Source organism: Esox lucius, chromosome 1, assembly GCF_011004845.1.
Source record: "Esox lucius isolate fEsoLuc1 chromosome 1, fEsoLuc1.pri, whole genome shotgun sequence".
Taxonomy (NCBI): domain Eukaryota; kingdom Metazoa; phylum Chordata; class Actinopteri; order Esociformes; family Esocidae; genus Esox; species Esox lucius.
Genome location: NC_047569.1, coordinates 2,292,441 through 2,316,453, shown reverse-complemented (window position 1 = coordinate 2,316,453; position 24,013 = coordinate 2,292,441). Strand labels below are relative to the sequence as shown.

The window sequence follows — 24,013 nt, the reverse complement described above, 5'->3', positions numbered from 1 at the left end:
AACATTAATGGATGAAATTGACAAAAGAGGACTTATTTATAATTTTTAGCTTCTCTGTTAATTATTTTTGTTGATGAGGATTATCTTAAACCATCAGCTAATGCTGGTATCCACACAACAAAAATTACAAGATCCAGAAAACACAATATAGTTTGACAAGACAAAGAGACAAGAAACATCAGTTGTTTAGCAAGAGTAAACTAGACAGTGTTTTGGAAGTGTTCACCTGGCCATACAACATGATAGGAAGAAACCAAAGCCTACAGAATCTGGACATAAATAAATAATTTTGTTTTGTCAGTGCTGGCTTCATTACCGTTCTTCTAGGAGCAGGATGTAATGCTAGCAGTGGTAACTCAGATTTTTTCTTTTTCAAAATAAAAAAGCATGCCTGGATGTGTACTTCGAAAATCCACAAGCAATTGTCGCACTATAACCATAAACAGTTTTATTGCGGCCCGCAATTAAATATATTACACGTCGCATTCCTCACGGGATTCAAATTCAGTTCTCCCATGTGAGTGGTACTGTTTTCAACCATTACACTAAGGCACAACAGATTTTCCAGGTCACTAGACACCATTCAGCATTGTGTTAAATTGACGTTTCTTATTAAGTTTACCTCCACCACAAATAGCGTCTATGAACTATGGCTTTTGCTACTGGCCGTTTTAACAGCTTACTAGACAGTAATAGGCTTACTAGTATCTACTAACTTCCTAGGAATAGTCAAAAGAATTGAGCAATTGCTAGCTAGACTGGAGATAAACTTTTTTACTGCCCAAGGAGTTTTGATAAATCCTATATTATTACCCCCAAAAGCATGCACAAATACATACCTTTCAAAATCTAACCGTGTATCAAGCCAGGATGTTCCCTCATTCTCAGTGTCCGTAACTTAATATTCAGGAACCCCCATTTAAACTGACCAATGGAAAACATCAGTGGGAGTAACTTAATATTGAGGAACCCCCATATTAAGTAATGCCCCTGACTATTGGAAAAGGCAGCTTGAGTGGATGCATAGAGATAGCTTTTCATGCATGATACTTTCTATGGTGTGGTGACCTTACTGGTCTGATCAGTGCTTGGGTCTGGAGTCTGCGCCTTAAAAACATTTAAGGGATATTTTGAGCACATCCTAAACAAACCATTTTCAACATGTTAAATAATATTCATGAAAACTACAATTGTAAAATGAAAAAATCAGTCGTTAGATTGTTGAACATTGCTACCATATGTTGGTGTTAACAAAGAAAGCTTGTGATTTTTGTCTAGCAAAATAATGCTAGATAAATAATGTTCGGAAAAGAATTCAGTTGGTTGACTCACGCATGTCTAGCCAACCAAGTAGCTAATGCTATCAAACATCTTACTTTTTGTCATATTACTTTCCATCAATCAACATTTGTATTTTGTTCTGTAATGTTACAAAATTACATTTTGGTATAATTAACATTTTTTGAGTGAGTTGGCTTGCTTGGTTTGCACAAGTACATGCTGCTAGCCTTGCTAGACAGTAAATAGTTATTTTTAACAAACATGACAAAATATTGTCTATTTTAAATAACATTTACATTAACTCATCTGATGTTTTTTGTCTCTCCTTGCTTCCCATTCTGAAAAAGAAAGGGAAGCTGCAGTAAAATTGCTGGCATATGCTGTCCACCGTCATTTCCACAGCAGGCCTCTGTGCTTTTTTTGGCCTTCAGAAACATGAAATGAAGGAGATGTCAACTTTATTGCCAGTCTTTGACCATATATCAGTTCCCAGTGCCTGCTCAATCACATTCCATGAATTGGCCACTGAATTCTGGTCTTTGTATAAATTAGGGCTAGAATCATAGAGGTATACACCCATTTGGACCTCCTCAGCTACAGTGTACACACCCCTGTTAAAATGCCAGGTCCTTGTGATGTAAAAGAATAAGACAAATTTAACCATGTCAGAACTTTTCCCACTTTTAATGTGACCTTTAACGTGAACAATTCAATTGAAAAACAAACTGAAATCCTTGACGGGGGAAAAATAAAAAACTCACAATAACCTGGTTGCATAAGTGTGCATACCCTTAAACTAATTGGATGTGGGCTTTGGGTCATTGTCGTGCTGAAAGGTTAACTTCCTCTTCATCCTCTTCATTCAGCTTTCTAACGGAGGCCTGAAGGTTTTGTGCCAAAATTGCCTGGTATTTGGAACTGTTCATAATTCCCTCCACCCTGACTAAAGCCCCTGTTCCAGCTGAAGAAATACAGCCCCAAAGCATGATGCTGCCACCCCCATGCTTCACTGTGGGTATGGTGTTCTTTGGGTGACGTGCAATGTTGTTTTTGCGCCAAACATTCATTTTGGTATTATGGCCAAAAAGTTCAACGTTGGTTTAATCAGACCATAACACAATTTTCCACATGCTTTTGGGAGACTTGAACTTCAGCCTGGCTTGGATGTTTTTCTTTTTAAGAAAAGGCTTCCGTCTTGCTACCCTCCCCATAGCCCATTCATATGAAGAATACAGGAGATTGTTGTCACATGTAGCACACAGCCAGTACTTGCCTGAAATTCCTGCAGTTCCTTTAATGTTGCTGTAGGCCTCTTGGAAGCCTCCCTGACCAGTTTTCTTCTTGTCTTTTCATCAATTTTGGAGGGACGTCCAGTTCTTGGTAATGCTTCTGTTGTGCCACATTTTCTCCACTTGAGGATGACTGTCTTCTCATCTTTCAACAATGAGATCCCTCTAATGCTTTGGAAGCTCTCTGCAGACCATGGCTTTTGGTCTGAGATGCAACTAAGAAAATGTCAGGAAAATCCTACTATAACAGCTGAACTTTATTTGTGATTAATCAGCATCACTTAATATGATGGCAGATGTGTAATGACTTCTATTTAACATGAGTTTGAATGTGATTGGTTAATTGTGAACACAGACACATCCCCACTTTTAAGAGGGTGTGCACACTTATGCACACATATAGGTCCGATTAAAAGTGGAAACATGATATATCTTTGTCTCATTCTTTTACATCACAAATACCTGGCATTTTAACAGGGAGGTGTAGACTTTTTATATCCACTGTAAGTGAAGATCAATGTTTTTGTTGTTCATGTTGAATACACAATCAATATTTTTTTACAGAGACATAGAACCTCATATAAAAACTCTAGTCACTCACGTCTCTGCCAAGGAGACCAATCACTGATAAAATGGTACAGACTTCAGTTACAAGACTTGGAGTTGCCTGGAGAGAAAATATTCAGTAAATCCCCATATTTACCCCTACATCCTCCACTCCACCACCCTCCATTTGCAAGTTCACGCTTGCCTCAGCCATTTGCATGTCCCAAAACTAAGGGCAAACATTTTTAAGATTGTAGGGGCTGAAATAAAGGTTCAATTAAAAAATTGCCCCTTTCACATAGGACAACCCATAATCTATTAGCTTGTACCGTTTCACACAAAATTTACCAAATTATTAGATGTGCATGTGTTTACACCTGATTTTGAAATGTAACATTCATACAAAACAAAATGTACTCTAAATGTTCAATAGTTTGATGATGTTTAATTCTTCTTAAACTATAGGAGAGACTTGTGAATTAGAATTCCATACTTGTTTTTTAAGCAACAGCTGGACCATGAATTGCACCATTTAAGTCATATGTATGTCCCAAAGTTGATGTGTTTATTAAACCCGTAGGAACTCTGTTGAAGTCACCCTCTGAGTTTCATCAGCAGCATGTGGCCATGAAAGGCAAGTGACCCAGTGTGTATGGGATAGGGGTTGGTTTGAGTTTTCAGTTACCCTATAACAGGGCTGCCCAGCCCTGTTCCTGGAGATCTACTGTCCTCAACTCGAATTTAGTACCCCTGATTCTTATACTTAGATGGATGAAAAGCTAAATCAGGTTAGTCACAAATGGGTTGAAGAGAAAACCTACAGGATAGTAAATCTCTAGGAACAGGGTTGGGCAGCCCTTTATAAGGTCCGGAGCCTGCTGGTGTTCTGTTCTACCTCATCATTAATTGCACCCACCTGTTCCAGGTCTAAAGAAGTCCCTGATTAGAGGGTTGCAATGGAAATACATGGAAATGGGCCAGAGTTTGAGGGGTGTATGTCATAGGGGTTAGATTTATGGGTTGTGTGCACAAACACCCAAAAATGAACTATTTCACCACAAAATGTTTTCATAATACATGCAGACACTGTGGCAATTGGGTAGCCTACAATGAAAAACGAAGTGGGATATTGGGACTGATTAATCCTTTGTCTCTACAACTGATTTGGTAAAAAAAAAAAAAAAAAAAAAATATATATATATATATATATATATATGCAATTAACCTTTTTCACGCGCAATGAAGGCAATACATTTACAGGAACATAACTGAACCCGAAGACAATCCATACAAATTCTTTCAAACAATATTGGCTATTGTTAAGTGGCTATAAAATACAGGTGACAGTTAATTTGTAGGAATATCGGTTTAGATGGCCCGTTAACTCACCTCCCGTATATCGTCAGATTCGTGTGCGCAATTAGACTAACAATAGTTGAAAGATATTTTCCTTAAACAGTTTACCTAAATACATGCACCATACGTAAATGTCTTTACTCCGAGCTTATCCCTTATCAGCATATGGGATTTAATACTTACATTGGCTGTGGATGCAGGTGTTATAATGCCGCTGAGTAGTGGCCCCAACAGGATGCTCCAAAGCAGTACGGGAAAAGTGAAAAAGTGCGTCATTTCATTCCTTTTAAATATGTTTTATACAACATTAGCGTAAGCACTGTTTCAGTTGAATAACGGACATACGGAATGAATTAGTTTAACAAATAAGAGAATATAAATAGAACTCGCTTCACTGCGACAGTAAGAAACGTTTTCATAAATGGTTGTAGATAATCCGTAGATCCAGCGGGTGCCTTCCTTAAGAGGGGGCCTGTACAACATTAACACCTGTGACAGGTTAAATGATTTTCAAGCTACACTGAAGTCACAGAAAACTACGTGAAAATTAAGTGTGCACAAAACATTGTATATACTGTAAACGTGAGTTCTGTCAAGTGTGGGTTTTGGAATGAACAGTGTAGAGGTTTTACATGGGGCTTTACCGTAATACTTCGTGAATACACTGAAATTCACTATACCATGTTTTGAAGAAAAAAAAATTATAATACATTTTTATTATATAAATTTTTATTACTGAGCGGGTATATTTTGTCCCATGTTTACATATTAACTAATGTGATAATATTTAAATAAAACAAGTCAACATATTGTTAAATGTTGTTGCGCGTTTTAGGTTTGTTACCGTATACGGGTGGGGGCGCGGTACTATCGTCCATATGTTCAAGCAGTTGTGCAGGTCTGTGTTTCTGTAAGGTTTTAGGCTTTTTGGTGAAACTTTTTGTTGTCTTATTTTTTTTAAATAAAATGTAGCCATAGTATAACTGTAATTGCTGTTTTTTATTACTTGACATTATTTATTATTTGGGGATAAATGTGATGATTGTTCGATTCAAGGAACAAGTGCACGGGAAAGCACTGTCACTGTGGAACTTGAACTTGCACGACGTTCTGTCAACGGAGACGGTAATAGTGGATCAAGACTTGGGTAAGGCTTTTATTATTATTGCATACCAACTCGTTTCACTGCAATACGGCTCTGCGTTTTATTGGAATGATTCTCTCACAGCTTCAGCGATAATTGTTTATTTGATTATTTTAACTTGCTTTGTGTCTAGGCCTATTACAATAACTTTCGTGGCATTCGCACAGGGTTCACTGTCTTTGACCTAACTTAACGACGTGCAACATTTTATTATAAGTTAGCAACATTCGCAGAATTGTTACGACGCATTTTAACCTTTACGTTGCTAGAACGTAGTTAACAAAAACCACGCAATTAAAAGTCTTACAAATAAGCTTATATAAATGAATACTTTACTATTCGCATAACATGACACGGGAACCTATTTCATCAAAGCAATTATACTACTATGTCACGAAATAATTAACTTGGATTAACAAACACTACATGGACTTACGGTTGCTGATAATGGGCCTCTGTATGCCTATGTATGCCTATGTAGATATTCCATTGAAAATCAAATTGTTCCAGCTGCAATAGTCATTTAAACCATTAACAATATCTACACTGTATTTCTGATCAATTTGATATTATTTTTATGGACAAAAATGCGCTTTCAAAAACAAGGACGTTTCTTATTGGTGACCCCAAACTTTTGAACGGTAGTGTATATTATATTCATACATTGTAATGATATACAATATCCTAGACTGCTGGTTATGAAATGAGAACTGGTCCACAGTGTCTGATTTATTCACAGTTCATTGGATCACAGACATTTGTTATGACAGTGTGTGTGCATGCATGTATTAGTGCCTGCCGTGTTCTGTTGTTCTGTCTTAATATATTCATCCATTCACCCACTTTCTCAGATTTTATTTTAGTTTATTTGATAAAGCTTTTCTTTTAAAGAAATATTTGAATTATATTACCAAATGGAGATTCAATGCATATTTCTAACTTTCATTTTGGTTTCTGAATTATCTACATTCCAATAGAATTTCCCTCAATCCCTTACATCAGGCAGATACACTATATCTACTCTCCTATCTGATAGCTATATCTTGTCGTTCTGTGTCTTCATAACAGGAGAGGTCAAGAGGTGGAGTCACATAGTTGGCAGCGGCCTTGTCAGATTCAGAGGTCAAGGGCTTGTCTGGAGACGGTACATGCCCTAAGTGGAAGCGATGACACTCTCTACCTGCAGGACCACCTGGACCAAAGTACCTCTTAGGTCAGATTACCAACTCACATCTTTTCTTGTTCCCGTTGTCTTTTTTTCTCTCAAATCCTTCTTTTCATATCTTCTGTAGCTCTTTTCTCCTAACAACCCATACCCCCAACCAATAGCACCTTTCCAAATGTAACTTGTGGCATTTAAATCGGAGTGGCCTTAATGGAAAGAACAAATTGTATTCAAATAATAGCATGTGCTATTTGTGCATAGAAAGGTTTGCAATTTGCAATGGAAAATAAATAAACTTGGTCATATTTGTGTTCACATTGTATTGTTTGCCATTTCGAATCCAACAGGTAGCACATATTGTTACAAGGATTGCTAGAATGTAGAATTTTCTTCTTGTCTGTCTGTGTCTCTCTGTTATACTCTAAAACAGGGGAGGGCCACATCAGAATTTTTTTAAATGGAGGGCCACATTTGTTTTGTAATTCGGTAATCATAAATTATTTGCAGGCCAGAAAAGGGCAGTAATTAAAACATTTATACAGTACGTCCATTATAATGTCTAAATAATTTAAATTCAGATTCAGATGTACAAGAGTGGGCTTGTGAGTTATGATTACTTTCCCTAAAAACTATTTTATTACCTACCATGGATGGGCCAATTGGAATTGCCTCGTTGACCGGATTCACCCTACTTCCATAGAGGTTTATTCTACAAACCCGATTCCCAAAAAGTTGGGACACTGTACAAATTAAATTTAAAGTTAAATGTACAGATAAGGAACAGCTGGAGGACCAATTTGCAACTTATTATGTCAATTGGCAACATGATTTGGTATAAAAAGAGCTTCTCAGAGTGGCAGTGTCTCTCAGAAGTCAAGATGGGCAGAGGATAACCAATTCCCCCAATGCTGCAGCGAAAAATAGTGGAGCAATTTTAGAAAGGAGTTTCTCAGAGAAAAATTGCAAAGAGTTTGAAGCTATCATCATCTACAGTGCATAATATCATCCAAAGATTCAGAGAATCTGGAACAATCTCTGTGCGTAAGGGTCAAGGCCAGAAAACCATACTGGATGCCCGTGATCTTCTGGCCCTCAGACGGCACTGCATCACATACAGGAATGAAACTGTAATGGAAATAACAACATGGGCTCAGGAATACTCCCAGAAAACATTGTCGGTGAACACAATCCACCGTGCCATTCGCTGTTGCCGGCTAAAACTCTATAGGTCAAAAAAGAAGCCGTATCTAAACAGGATCCAGAAGCGCAGGCGTTTTCTCTGGGCCAAGGATCATTTAAAATGGACTGTGGCAAAGTGGAAAAGTGTTCTGTGGTCAGACGAATCAAAATTTGAAGTTCATTTTGGAAAACTGGGACACCATGTCATCCGGATTAAAGAGGACAAGGACAACCCAAGTTGTTATCAGCGCTCAGTTCAGAAGCCTGCATCAATGATGGTATGGGGTTGCATGAGTGCATGTGGCATGGGCAGCATACACATCTGGAAAGGCACCACCAATGCTGACAGTTAAATCCAAGTTCTACAACAACATATGCTCCCATCCAGACATCGTCTCTTTCAGGGAAGACCTTGCATTTTCCAACATGCCAATGCCAGACCACATACTGCATCAATTACAATGTCATGGCTGCATAGAAGAAGGATCCGGGTACTGAAATGGCCAGCCTCCAGTCCAGATCTTTCACCCATAGAAAACATTTGGCGCATCATAAAAAGGAAGGTGCGACAAAGAAGACCTAAGACATTTGAGCAACTAGAAGCCTGTATTAGACAAGAATGGGACAACATTCCTATTCATAAACTTGAGTAACTTGTCTCCTCAGTCCCCAGACGTTTGCAGTCTGTTATAAAAAAGAAGAGGGGATGCCACACAGTGGTAAACATGGCCTTGTCCCAAATGTTTTGAGATGTGTTGATGCCATGAAATTTAAAATCAACTTATTTTTCCCTTAAAGTGATACATTTTCTCAGTTTAAAAATTTGATATGTCATCTATGTTGTATTCTGAATAAAAAATAGAAATGTTTAACTTCCACATCATTGCATTCTGTTTTTATTAACAATTGTACAGTGTCCAAACTTTTTTGGAATCGGGTTTGTATGTGAAAGTATGTCCAAATAAGCAGTTGTAATCTGACATAAAAACAGAGACCACCCAACTAGTCACAATATTTAACATAGTGTGACAGATCATTGGTAAAATCAATAGGTCATTGGATCTGAAGAATGAAAATGTTGGTGGTCTTGAGTTAGCCACAGTAACCTAAAATCAACCTTTAAGTGTCTGCTATATGACTTAAATGGTTGCTATTTTTGTCTTCTAAAAGAAACTGGTGCAAAACAGGGGGCCCTAACATTAAAGCCTTCTCTTTTACAGGTGGCTTGTGATGATGGTCGTTGCTCTACAGACCGTTATGGGGGTGAGTGAATGGTTTCTTTCAACAAGAGAGAAACAATACCTTGTGCACATTTACCAGTACCTAACCTTGCAGGTACTACAACCACCTGACCAATTTTCTATTTTAACTGACCTACACATGGTACATTAAAATGTAGTTTCTTATTGTAAGCTGACATTAGTTTCAGGGTAGGAAATAAAGGTGCACAGCACTGGAACACTTTTTTCCCTACTTCAGTACGTTTCCTAGGAACCATCAACAAAATACAGTAATGAGAGCGCAAGCAATATTTCTCATTAGTCTGTTGGACAGTGTAAGAGCATACATAAACTGGGAGCTTTACAAGAATGGTAAATAAAAATGTACCAATGGGATAATCTGCATAGAGCTAGTGATGGCCAGCCCACTCTCACATATAGGATGCAGAGATGGGTAAGAGATTTAGAGTTTGTAACAAACCTCAAAGCCCCATGGTATACAGTATCGAGCATATGTAATGAGGACATAGAGCATAGATGCACAATACTTCACCGAAATTTAATACAGGCAGTAAGGTAGCATACACAAGGCACTTTCTTGCCTCATGCAAAAACAGGACCCATTTCTGAAATAAACACCCAACTTTAACCTCAGTTTTTTTATCAAGTTTAAAATGTGTCTTAAAGGAGTGTCATCAATTAAAATCCCAAAATACAGTGGGGAGAACAAATATTTGATACACTGCCGATATTGCAGGTTTTCCTACATACAAAGCATGTAGAGGTCTGTAATTTTTTATCATAGGTACACTTCAACTGTGAGAACACGGAATCTAAAACAAAAATCCAGAAAATCACAATTGTATGATTTTTAAATAATTAATTTGCATTTTATTGCATGACATAAGTATTTGACCACCTACTAAGTAAGAATTCCGACTCTCACAGACCTGTTAGTTTTTCTTTAAGAAGCCCTTCTGTTCTTCACTCATTACGTGTATTAACTGCACCTGTTTGAACTCATTACCTGTATAAAAGACAGCTGTACACACACTCAATCAAACAGAATCCAACCTCTCCACAATGGCCAAGACCAGAGAGCTGTGTAAGGACATCAGGGATAAAATTGTAGACCTGCACAAGGCTGGGATGGGCTACAGGACAATAGGCAAGCAGCTTGGTGAGAAGGCAACAACTGTTGGCGCAATTATTGGAAAATGGAAGAAGTTCAAGATGACGGTCAATCTCCCTCGGTCTGGGGCTCCGTGCAAGACCTCACCTTGTGGGGCATCAATGATCATGAGGAAGGTGAGGGATCAGCCCAGAACTACACGGCAGGACCTGGTCAATGACCTGAAGAGAGCTGGAACCACAGAAAACCATTAGTAACACGCTACGCCGTCATGGATTCAAATCCTGCAGCACACGCAAGGTCCCCCTGCTCAAGCCAGTGCATGTCCAGGCCTGTCTGAAGTTTGCCAATGACCATCTGGATGATCCAGAGGAGGAATGGGAGAAGGGTTTATTATTTTATTATGGACTTTTATTTGATCTTAACGAAAGATTAAAAAAGATAAAAAATTGGTACAATAAAATCAGCAGCTAGCTTTAAAAATAATGAATCTAAATGATTTCTTATTTGATGACCATCAGTAACGGCGTTTTCAAGTATTAGGCAAGTGTTCTTTAAAAGATTGAAATAAATAAAAAACAAAATGCTCATTAATGCAATCAAGCATATTGACCGTATCAGATCTGAACTGAGTCTTTGACAATGCATGGAGGAAGGTCTGTAGTATTTTTATGACCATCTAAAGATTTAATGGTTTTCCAAAACATATATTTTTTGCAGTTTCATTTAAAAAAGGCAATGCTTTGGCATTTCTAATAAATACAGTGCATTTATTCCTAAGTCACCTAAAAGATAGCCAGTCTGACTCACGGTCAGACTGCCTGGCCTTGGCCGACATCTTATCACGTTGGTGAAGAAGACATGACAGCTCAGCCGTAAACCATGCATTGTCACAACCTTTAAACCTGTATTTTTTAAGGGGGGGCATGTTTATTAATAATTCCCATAAAACCTTCATATAATTTATTTTGCACTTTCTACATTCCGAATAAAGTAAATCTCCCAATCCAATCATGCAAGAAACCTTGTTCCACAATCTGCTTATTATTTCGCTTGATTATCTTACAAGGCTTTGTTTTCTCAAATTTAGCCAGTCTAACATTTCCAACTACATAGCGGTCACTGATGTCATTTGCAAAGTCAGAATATTCAGAGTATTTATGTGGAGCATTTGTAATTATTGTAATAAAATTTAATCTATTAGTTAAGATTTTTCCAGATATTTTGAATTGGGTGTAGTAGGACTATTGACCACTTGTGTGTGTGCTTTAAAATCATCAGACACTGGCTGTAATCATTTCCACTTAAAATCACCAATACGAATAATTTCCTTATAATTAATATAAGATAAAAGACTAACCAAAGAAAGGAGAGCATCACTGGATGCTGAGGAATGCCTGTAACAACCCACCACAGTAAAATGAAGAGATTTAGTAGTCCCCAGGTCAGTAATTGTTTACTCACCGACTTGCTGAGTAACACGTTTACATGATACCTACATTTTATATATATTACTACATGTCCTCTCTTCGGTCGATTTGTCATATAGATATTACATCCATTTAGGGATACACCGATCAGCCATAACATTATGGCCACCTGCCTAATATTGTGTAGGTCCCCCTTTTGCTGCCAAAACAGCCCTGACCTGTCAAGGCATAGACTCCTCTGAGAGTGTGCTGTGGTATCTGGTACCAAGTCGTTAGCTGCAGATCCTTTAAGTCGTGTAGATTGCGAGGTGGGGCCTCCATGGATCAGACCTGTTTGTCCCACACATCCCACAGATGCTTGATTGGATTGAGATCTGGGGAATTTGGAGGCCAAGTCAACACCTTGAACTCATTGTTGTGTTCCTCAAACCAATCCTGAACCGTTGCCATGAAAGTATGTACATGGTCTGCAACAATGCTCAGGTAGGTGGTACGTGTCAAAGTAACATCCACATGAATGGCAGGACCCAAGTTTTCCCAGCAGAGCATTGGCCACTGACTTCGCCGGCTTGCTTTCTTCCCATTGTGCATCCTGGTTCCATGTGTTCTCCAGGTAAGCAAAGCACACGCACCCGGCCATCCACGTGACGTAAAAGAACATTATTTCCATTGTTCCGTGGTCCAGTTCTGATGCTCAGGTGCCCATTGTAGGTGCTTTTGGCAGTGGACAGGGGTCAGCATGGGCACCCTAACTGGTCTGTGGCTACGCAGCCCCATACGCAACAAACTGTGATGCACTGACACTTTTCTATCAGTACCAGCATTAACTTTTTCAGCAATTTGAGCTACAGTAGCACGTCTGTTGGATAGGACCACATGGGCCAGCCTTCTCTCCCATCCTGCATCATTGAAACTTAGCTGCCCATGATCCAGTCGCTGGTTGACCACTTTTCCTTCCTTGGACAACTTTTGATAGGTACTGACCACTGCAGACAAGGAACAACCCACAAGGGCTGAAGTTTTGCAGATGCTCTGACCCAGTTGTCTAGCCATCACAATTTGGCCCTTGTCAAAGTCATTCAGATCCTTACGCTTGCCCATTTTTCTTGCCTCTAACACATCAACTTTGAGGACAGAATTTTAACTTGCTGCCGAATATATCCCACAACACTGACAGGTGCCATGATAATGAGATTAGCAGTGTTATTCACTTCACCTGTCTGTGGTCATAATGTTATGGCTGATTGTTGTATATCCTTATCTAAAGCTTGACTGAGCCACGACTCAGATAAAACAATCACATCAGCGTTGGTAGAACTTGACCAGATACAAACCATACCCATTTTCCCAAATAAAATAAAAAAATTAAGAACTCAAAAGGTTTTTTGAGTGAGGAACAGAAAGGTTAAAATTAAGAGACCACTGTGAATTGAATGCTTCTTTTCCTCATTCAAAACTTTCCTTTTCAACTTTTTTGGACGTAAAGAAAAAGGTGCAGTGATATCTTAAAAACTAACCCCGCTTTTGATTTAAATTTGGGGCACATCTAATATCTTCTGTTAGTTATTTACAGCTGTATGCAGCATGACTGCTAGATGCAGTTTCGCCATGTTTTGTTTGGACATTGGGCTCTACTTGCTGACCTGAGTTTATAATTTTTAAATGTATCAGGAATGTATTCGGGGCCTAAACCATTCAGTGATTTATAGACTAAAAGCACCACTTAAAAATCCATTCTGTAAGTGACTGGAAGCCAGTGCAATGATTTAAGAACCAGAGTGATGTGCTCTCTTCTCTTGGTCCTGGTTAACATTCTAGCAGCAGTATTCTGAGGTGCAGCTGTTTTACAGTCTTTTTCGGGAATCCAGTTAAGAGCCCATTACAGTAGTCAACCCTACTGGAGATAAAATCATGGATAAGCTTATGTATTTCTTTAATTTATAGAGGGAAATCCATTGAGACCAAGGTCTCATTTTCAATGGTGCCCAGTATTACAATCACAATAGTAAAACAGATACAAAATAAGATTTAGAACAGGAAAAAATACACATTACAAGCAACAAAGAAACAAAAATTCTCCATCAAATTTTTTAAATGGGCAAGGGGGACAAAAGTCCCAAGTTTAAGTTTGATCTGCTGACTATTCCATAAGCAAGGAGCTTAACAGAAAAATTCTGTAGAGATTGTAGGGGCCTCAAGTGTAATCCAGGCTTGAGATCTTATTCTTTGAGTTATTTTTCTAATATTGATAAGTTATGATGAATACGTTAGTTTATTTAGAAGTGCTTTACAGGGAAACACTAGAGCATGTTGTTCTCATTTCAAGGATGGCGAAGTCCAGCCCACACTTTGATATAAACTACAGTGGTGAGTTCTGTAGCTAGCACCCGTAATTAACAGTGAGGGAAAAAGGTATTTGATCCCCTGCTGATTTTGTACGTTTGCCCACTGACAAAGAAATGATTAGTCTATAATATTACTCGTAAGTTTATTTGAACAGAGAGAGACAGAATAATAACAACAAAATCCAGAAAAACACATGTCAAAAATGTTAGAAATTGATTTGGAGCCAGGCCTGGGGTTGGGGCTCGTATGCGAGCGCCTGGTGGCCGGGCCTTCCCCCATGGGGCCCGGCCGGGCTCAGCCCGAACGGGCGACGTGGGGCCGCCCTCCCGTGGGCTCACCACCCACAGGAGGGACCATAAGGGGCCGGTGCGAAGAGGATCGGGCGGCAGTCGAAGGCAGGGGCCTAGACAACCCAATCTATGGACACGGAAACTGGCTCGGAAACTGCTGGGAACGTCTGGCCGAGTCTCCTGTCAGAGAGATCTTTAACTCCCACCTCCGGCAGAGCTTCGACTGGATCCCGAGGGAGGCTGGAGATATTGAGTCCGAGTGGACCATGTTCTCCACCGCCATTGTCGAAGCGGCCGCTCGGAGCTGTGCCCGTAAGGTCTCCGGTGCCTGTCAAGGCGGCAATCCCAGAACCCGGTGGTGGACACCGGAAGTAAGGGATGCCGTCAAGCTGAAGAAGGAGTCCTATCAGGCCTGGTTGGCTTGTGGGACTCCTGAGGCAGCTGACGGGTACCGACAGGCCAAGCGGGCTGCAGCCCGGGTGGTTGTGGAGGCAAAAACTCGGGCCTGGGAGGAGTTCGGTGAGGCCATGGAGAAGGACTATCGCCTGGCCTCGAAGAGATTCTGGCAAACCATCCGGTGCCTCAGGAGAGGGAAACAGTGCCCTACCAACGCTGTACAGTAGAGGTGGGCAGCTGTTGACCTCAACTGAGGATGTCGTCGGGCGGTGGAAGGAGTACTTCGAGGATCTCCTCAATCCCGCCGTCACGTCTTCCATTGAGGAAGCAGAGGATGAGGGCTCAGAGGTGGACTCGTCCATCACCCGGGCTGAAGTCACAGAGGTGGTCAAGAAACTCCTCGGTGGCAAGGCACCGGGGGTGGATGAGATCCGCCCTGAGTACCTCAAGTCTCTGGATGTTGTGGGGCTGTCTTGGTTGACACGCCTGTGCAACATCGCGTGGCGGTCGGGGACAGTGCCTCTGGGATGGCAGACCGGGGTGGTGGTCCCTCTTTTTAAGAAGGGGGACCGGAGGGTGTGTTCCAACTATAGGGGGATCACACTTCTCAGCCTCCCCGGGAAAGTCTATGCCAGGGTTCTGGAGAGGAGAATACGGCCGATAGTAGAACCTCGGATTCAGGAGGAACAGTGTGGTTTTCGTCCGGGCCGTGGAACACTGGACCAGCTCTATACCCTCTACGGGGTGTTGGAGGGTTCATGGGAGTTTGCCCAACCAATCCACATGTGTTTTGTGGATTTGGAGAAGGCATTCGACTGTGTCCCTCGCGGCATCTTGTGGAGGGTGCTTGGGGAATATGGGTCCTGGGTCCTTTGCTAAGGGCTGTCAGGTCCCTGTACAACCGAAGCAGGAGCTTGGTCCGCATTGCCGGCTCTCGATTTACCAGTCAATCTACGTTCCTACTCTCACCTATGGTCATGAGCTTTGGGTCATGACCTAAAGGACAAGATCCTGGATACAGGCGGCCGAAATGAGCTTTCTCCGCAGGGTGGCTGGGCGATCCCTTAGAGATAGGGTGAGAAGCTCGGTCACCCGGGAGGAGCTCAGAGTAGAGCCGCTGCTCCTCCACATCGAGAGGGGTCAGCTGAGGTGGCTTGGGCATCTTTTTCGGATGCCTCCGGAACGCCTTCCTGGGAAGGTGTTCAGGTCCCGTCCCACCGGGAGGAGACCCCGGGGAAGACCTAGGACACGCTGGAGGGACTATGTCTCCCGGCTGGCCTGGGAACGCCTCGGTGTCCCCCCGGAAGAGCTAGAGGAAGTGTCTGGGGAGAGGGAAGTCTGGGCATCCCTGCTTAGACTGCTGCCCCCGCGACCTGGCCCCGGATAAGCGGAAGAAGATGGAATGGAATTGATTTGCATTTTAATGAGTGAAATACATATTTGATCCCCTCTCAATCAGAAAGGATTCTGTCTCCCAGGTGTCTTTTATACAGGTAACAAGCTGAGATTAGGAGCACTCCCTTTAAGAGTGTGCTCCTAATCTCAGATCGTTACCTGTATAAAAGACACCTGTCCACAGAAGCAATCAATCAATCAGATTCCAAACTCTCCACCATGGCCAAGACCAAATAGCCATCCAATGATGTCAGGGACAAGATTGTAGACCTACACAAGGCTGGAATGGGCTACAAGACCATCGCCAAGCAGCTTGGTGAGAAGGTGACAACAGTTGGTACGACTACTGGCAAATGGAAGAAACACAAAAGAACGGTCAATCTCCCTCCGTCTGGGGCTCCATGCAAGATCTCACCTTGTGGAGTTGCAATGATCATGAGAACGGATAGGAATCAGCCAAGAACTACACAGGAGGATCTTGTCAATGATCTCAAGGCAGCTGGGACCATATTCACCAAGAAAACAATTGGTAACACACTACGCCATGAAGGACTGAAATCCTGCTGCGCCCACAAGGTCCCCCTGCTCAAGAAAGCACATGTACAGGCCTGTCAGAAGTTTGCCAAAGAACATCTGAATGATTCAGAGGAGCACTGGGTGAAAGTGTCAGATGAGACCAAAATTGAGCTCTTTTGGCATCAACTCAACTCGCTGTGTTTGGTGGAGGAGGAATGCTGCCTATGACCCCAAGAACACCATCCCCACCGTCAAACATGGAGGTGGAAACATTATGCTTTGGGGGTGTTTTTCTGCTAAGAGGAGAGGACAACTTCACCGCATCAAAGGGATGATGGATGGGGCCATGTACCGCCAAATCTTGGGTGAGAACCTCCTTCCCTCCACCAGGGCATTGAAAATGGGTCGTGGATGGGTATTCCAGCATGACAATGACCCAAAACACATGGCCTAGGCAACAAAGGAGTGGCTCAAGAAGAAGTACATTAAGGTCCTGGAGTGGCCTAGCCAGTCTCCAGACCTTAATCCCATAGAAAATCTGTGGAGGCAGCTGAAGGTTTGAGTTGCCAAACGTCAGCCTTGAAACCTTAATGACTTCTTCTTGAGCTGCAAAGAGGAGTGGGACAAAAGTGGGACAAACCAGGTGGCAAACTACAAAAAACATCTGACCTCTGGTGGCTTTTGCCACCAAGTACTAAGTAATGTTTTGCAGAAGGCTTGAATTCTTATTCCACTCTTTAAAATGCAAATCAATGTATAACATTTTTTACATGCGTTTTTCATGATTTATGGGTTGTTTCTGTCTCTCTCTCAAATAAACCTACCATTAAAATTATAGACAGATCATTTCTTTGTCCTTACTGTGATGTGTGCGAACCTGGTGGCCAACTACAAGAAACGTCAGACTTCTGTGATTGCCAACAAAGGTTTTAGCCACCTAGTACTAAGTCATGTTTTGCAGAGGGGACAAATACTTATTTCACTCATTAAAATGCAAATACATATATATTATTTTTTATTCTGTCTCACTGTTCAAATAAACCTACCATTAAAATTATAGACTGATCCTTTCTTTGTCAATGGGGAAACGTGCAAAATCAGCAGGGGATCAAATAATTTTTCCCCTCACTGTAAGTGCACAATGATACGTAGCATCCTGCGGTTTAAGTGTAGATGCCGTGGCATGCATGTAGATAATATCCCCATAATCTACAACTAACATAAAAGTAGCTTGCACAATATAAATAAAATAAATACAAATAAACCAGAGATTTGATCTATTCTGCATTCAAACTCTTGCGTGGAACATTCTTATGAGCAATGGAATTGAAAATACTAGTAAAATGCTCTATAACCAGCTCAGGTAAAACAGAAATGCAATAGCGGTTACTCAGGTTAACATCATTTAAAAAAGCTTGTTCATAAAAAGGTCTGTAGTGTCTCTTCATTATGATGCCAGGTAAGGCCCTATGTATTCTATAATTGTTTAAACAAGTTATTTGACAGTGGTCGATTATATCTAGTTTATAAATGCCATATCCTTCTAGCCATATTTATCTGGTACATTTGTTAAAATGTAGTCAATCAATATATATTTTGAAAGAACCTTAAGATTAAGCCTGGTATGCTTTGTGATTCATAGTGAGATTTAGCTGAGTACAGAACTCTTTTATACTTTTGTGTTCAAGTGTGTATTAAAATACAATGAAATATTTGTGCACTGGCTCTCTCTGCCATAACATATAGGACACACCCACAAAAACAGAGCATTAAGGGACGCTGCATTCAATATAAGAAATCCACTACTATACAACAATTAAATGTAATAAGTACAATAAATACACAGCATCAGCTATTCAGCAGCTACACTGCCTTTGGAAAGAAACTATTACTAAAACGAGTGGTGTGTGATTTGATGCCCCGGTATCATTTTTGTAGATGGGAGGAGCGATGAACAATGTGTAAGCTGTCTGTGATGTTTATATGAAGAAACCTAAAATGATCAATAATTCCCACTGATGACCCATTAATAGAAATAGGAATGTAGTTTACTATGTGCTTCCTGAAGTCAATAAGGATTTATTTTGTCTTATTTACATCTTGATGCATAATACTTAAAATAACCTACATGTTTTGATGTGTTGAAGGGCCTTGTGCATTGTTTGTAGATCCCTGGGTTAGGATACGTAAAATCTCCAGAATGGTACATCAGGCATGCTTTAATTGTACGTGAATTGTATATGGAGCTCAAGAGTAATACATGATTTGTACTTTCAGGGCTGTTATATGTTTTTCATATATACATGTATGCTTCGAAAAGAGGTGCACTGCGTTACCTTACCTTACACCTAAGGGAGAGCGCAGACCTTGACGGGCCCAGTACCTACTAAAAACATGAGGCCACTGAGGGAATAACATTTGTGTTTAAATCAAAGTACTGTGTCTTCTATCTGTGCGTCTTGTTATCTGCGTCTTGTTTTGTCTGTACACTGTTTTTTATTTCATTTTATCATTGAACGTAAACTGCATGTTTTAACATGTATATGCAGGGCTCAGCTGTAAAAGAGACCTGGGTCACTGTCTGTGTTTCTTGTTGAAATAAAGGTTTAATAATTTAAATATGGAGATATTGCTTCTAAATTATTGCAAATGTGCAGACCACAATTTACCAAAATCCTTGCTTTGAAGTAGTCAAAAAGTTACAAACAAATAGGAACAAATCCACAAATATAATGTGATCCACAAACTGTGAATTTACTGTTCAAAGGTGTGAGGGATAATTGCAAATACTTTTTCATATATTAAAATCCTTGCTTTGATATACAAATAGAAGGGAGTTCGTTTATGGGTAGTGAAATATATTTATGGATCGTGTTTTATATTTGCAGATCATGAGACATTAGTTTGTAGATGTTACATTCATTTCTAAATTGTATTTTCTGTTTCCACATTGTAACATACATTTGTAAACTGTGGTCTGCACATTTGCAATAATTTAGAATCAATTCTCCATATGTAAAGAGAGGTTGTTATCATGGCACCATGTGTGGTTCCAAGTTTTACCAAGATCTGCCTGTTACAAAATCAAAACAGAGCTACAGTCTATAAATTATATTCTGACATAAGCATCTTCCTTTTCAAGGTGGACTAGAGAAGTATGCAGAGTCAGAGAGATGTCGTCATCTACAGATCTTTTAGAACAGTATGCAGATTGTAGTCGGTGGCAGGAATGTTCAATTGAATACATTATATAACCAGTAAACAATGCAAAGATCTGCGTTAGTTGAGTGTAGCATGTTTCGAGGACATGGGAAGAGATGCTGTTCGGGCCTGCAGCTTTACAAGCCTTGACCCTTTTAAAAGTTTAACTCACATCAGCCTCTGTCACCTGTAGATCGACTACATTGGGTGGGCACTGTGCTGCTGTCACTGGGTCCACAAACCGGGCATAAAAGTTATTAAGCTCATTCGGCAGGGAGGCAGAATTGTTAGTATTCATACTGGGCTTAGATTTGTAGTCTGTAATAGCCTGTAGCCCTCTCCACCTGTGCCTCGAGTCACAGTTGCTGTAGTTATTTTCCAGTTTGTCTCTATACCGTCTCTTTGCGGCTTTGATGGTTCTCCGAAGGTCATACCTGGATTTTTTGTAGCGTTCCTCTCCCAATTTAAAAGCGTTGATACGCTCCCTCAACCTCATACAGGTTTTGCTATTATCAAATGGCTTCTCAAATAGTCCGTTTTGGAATACAGCTATTTGCACAGAATCTAACGTAGCCACTGACTTTCTCAGGATACTCATCCAAACTTGAGGTTGAATCGTTGAAGATTGACCAGTCCATTGTATCCCTATAGTTTAGGTTCAAATTCCTTAGTCCAGCATTGTTCTGAATCCTGTGACTCAGACTCCAAGTTAAAATCACCAAGGATATCCACCACAGATGAAAAGAAAGTGGCTAAAAGATCTGTTAACTGGTTAAACATGCCTTTCTTTGCAGACAGTGGATGATATACACCAATAATTGAAATATTACAGTTTATGAGCTAACACCTCAAATTGTTTTGTAATGGGGATAGATTTCACCAAAGAGACAGATATAGGTGTTTTTTTTTATTATTGCAACACCACCACCTTTTCCAACTCTGTCTGTTCTGAATACATTGTTTCCATTCAGTCCTATATTTGCATCGTTAGTCTTCCTAGATAAACCAGTTTCAGATAACATGAAAATGTCTGGATGTGACTTTGCCACCAAAACCTTAATGAAGTCCATTTTATACAAAGGACTCCTAATGTTTAAGTGCAGGAAACTAAGCCCTTTACAGTTTTAAAAAAACAGTGGCCTGTCAATACAAACAGGATTACTACTTTGATTATGAGACCAGGCTAGATTATTAGACCTAGAGCAGACCTGACTAAGTAGAAATCAAAATAAGGTTACCAAAGTTGGCTCCATTTGCCCTGCGTTTGCAACCAATATCAGCAGGGACTCTCAGCTTAACGAATGTGATTTTCAAGTTTCTTTGTGATGTTGGTTATCTTTTGTAATCTAGGTCATTAGTCATTCATGGCCTGGGCTATTGTCAATCCTTGGTCTTTTTTATGTAATCAAAATCAGTTTATGATTGTCAAAGCATGGGACAAATTTAAATTATTTTTTCTGTGTTTTGATTTTGGGTCAGGGTTTGATGAAATACATAATGTGCAAGGGGTGTATGGGTATTTCCTAAGGTACACTTGCACGCAAGTGTGTGTGGATGCATGCCTGTGCGTGCTGGTTGATGGTTACAGAACATGACTTCTGATCCTAGATAATGCATCCCTTAGGAATTTTTTGCATATAAAAACCAAGCAATAAGAGTTGAATGCTAATCTTGATAACTGTGCCACCGGAATGTTGTAGCCCCATAAAACAGAGACAAGTCTGTGGGGAGATATCAATACATCGCACAGGAGTGCCTCTAGGCATAACATAACAGAGGTAAGAGCCTTATCTTTCCATGTACTCCCAAGAGATTACCTAAAGGGAGGGGGAATGACACTGGAGGAAATCTAGGATGTGGAGAGGAGACTGAGAGGAGGAAAATAGATAACTTTAAAGAAGGGAAATGAAAGTAAAGACATAATAAGGAAAGTGTAATGTTTGTGCACATGGATGTGTGTTACATATCTGTCTGAATTCTGTAGTCCGAGTCTCTTGAAGCAGAGGTAGTTGAAAACAAACAACAGCTGTTCCTATCAATTGCATGCATGCATATATGTGTATGTACTGTACGTACAGATGCTTATCTAATTACGGCATTTTCTTACTGCGGTAAAATTAGGTAGATTGCATCAACATGCAATAGATTGCGTCAAGCTGTGATTGCACTATTCGCAGAGGGGTGCTGAAAATGCTAGTAGTTCTTGAAAAAATAAAAATCAAACACAGTAGTATACTGTTCTCCTAACATAACAGTGTACATCACTATTATCAATACAAATTTTTTTTATTAAGAAATACACTAATAGCTTACACATAAATACATTCTATTTATTTTAACTCTTTAATTATCTTGAATAATAAAGTACAATTTAAAATAAAAAAAAATTTCATTATGAAAATTTGCTAATTGACTTTAGAACCAGCAGCAGATTATGCAGCAGAATCAAAGTACTACCTTTCAAGTACAATATTTTTTATGGTAAAATAAATAACATCAACCAAAATATTGACACGCCATTTATCCTGATTTGATTACTAAAGCTAGAGGTAAAAAAGCATTTGTGACATGCGGCTGCCATATTTTTCATCAGTGTTAAACCACCTCTTCATTTCAAAATGTATTCCCTAACCCAAACTACATTTGGGGGCAAAGCATTCTCACTTACGGGACATAGTGTAAGTTTTAGGTTTGTACTTGAGGTTGGGTCTTTGGTACCAGTAGAAGGGGATGGAGCCTCGGGTCTGAACAAATGAGGCCTTGCCTCCATTGTACTGGACAATCTGCTCTGTCTCTGCAAAGTTAGCCGCATGTCCCTCTGAGTCAAAGCCTCTGATGTCTGTCTTCGACACTTGATTTCCACCATCTACTCTTTCTCCTGACCCTCCCAAACCCATGACAAACTCTCCTCTCCACAGTATTACACACAAATGATTTACTCTCTTCACTCACAGTCCACACTGTCATCCCCAAGACACGCTCCTCTCTCTCCACAAACACATTCTCTCTACTCTCCACACACATATTCCTCCACCACTATCCTCTCCCTCCCTCCAAGTACACTCTCTTCTCATGTTACATACTAATACCTCAACAAATAATCACATGCACATCTCTCATTTAACATACAGACATTCCTCTTCTCCTCCAAGGGAACCACACTCCTCTCCTACACACACTATGTCCTGTTTCTCTGTACACCACAAAGACATTGTCCACTCTATAGATGCACTGTCTCTTCAAGGTTTTGGGGATTTTGTTTTAATTTCCTCTTCTTTGGTTGGACATCCTGACTGTTTGAGGTTTGGGGATTTTTAATTTACATTAGTTTTTTTCTCTAGTGAAAGCATGTAGTGAGATGCTTCCTTTGCCCCGCTTTGCCCCCTGAAATGCTTCTTGCAGCTTTAATTACTGTTTCAGCAGTTCACTGGTGAAACCCTATTGTGTATTTTCCGGTGCATTATTAGGTGTGTGTTAGAAACCAGGCATTCGTATAATGGTGAAATAATGATCACCTACACAGTCATCAAGGGGGAGAGTAATTCAATTATTTATTGCAGCATTTGATAGTCTATTGTTCATGATGTTACAAACTTGATCTCATCTCAAAGAACTTCCGGTTGTCCTCTAATTTATAGACATTGCAGGACAGAATACACAACACAGTACTGTAAGTCCATTGGCTAATTATTTTGACTCACACTTCCTGTGTACAGATAAACAGATGTTCTGTTGTTATCTAAACATAACAAGCACACATTCATACACTTCTACATGTGCTTGCCAAAGGCTATAAAAGAGGTCGTCACACCCCAATCCATCTCCCGACATACCTTTCTTCACGAGAAAAGCTGTCAGTGACAGGTCAGGGCATGAATCCTATGGGTGACGCTCCACTCATAGAACTGGGGTTATGAAAATAACCATCGTTCTATATCGTGAAGCTTTGCCTATAGGGGCTTTGCTCCTATTTGGTTTAGGGCAAAGCGAGCGAGCCCAAGATGTACTCCCTGCTGGTCACCCACCTCACCAAAGAGATATGTGCCAAACAGGACGGCCCAGGCGTGGAAAACCATGACACAGAGCAGCTTCCATCCGGCTTACACTAAGCACATACGGTTGCGAGC

At 40.3% G+C, this 24,013-nt stretch overlaps 1 protein-coding gene and 1 long non-coding RNA gene across 3 annotated transcripts in view; one reads left to right on the top strand and one right to left on the bottom strand.

The window, feature by feature from the left end:
• The window catches only part of col4a3 (collagen, type IV, alpha 3), a 303,630-nt gene extending 298,570 nt beyond the window's left edge, over nt 1-5,060 (bottom strand). For both annotated transcript variants that reach the window (XM_029119708.2, XM_029119709.2), the window contains exon 1: nt 4,656-5,060. In XM_029119708.2, coding sequence (XP_028975541.2) covers nt 4,656-4,748 — 93 coding nt within the window. In that variant the 5' untranslated portion in view covers nt 4,749-5,060. The remainder of the gene's footprint in view (nt 1-4,655) is intronic.
• A 301-nt stretch (nt 5,061-5,361) lies between these two features.
• On the top strand, nt 5,362-9,226 carry LOC117594438. The gene is made up of 3 exons (XR_004575724.1): nt 5,362-5,619; nt 6,685-6,829; nt 9,181-9,226. It is a non-coding gene; the product is annotated as an uncharacterized LOC117594438 (long non-coding RNA).
• The last annotated feature ends 14,787 nt before the right edge of the window (nt 9,227-24,013 follow it).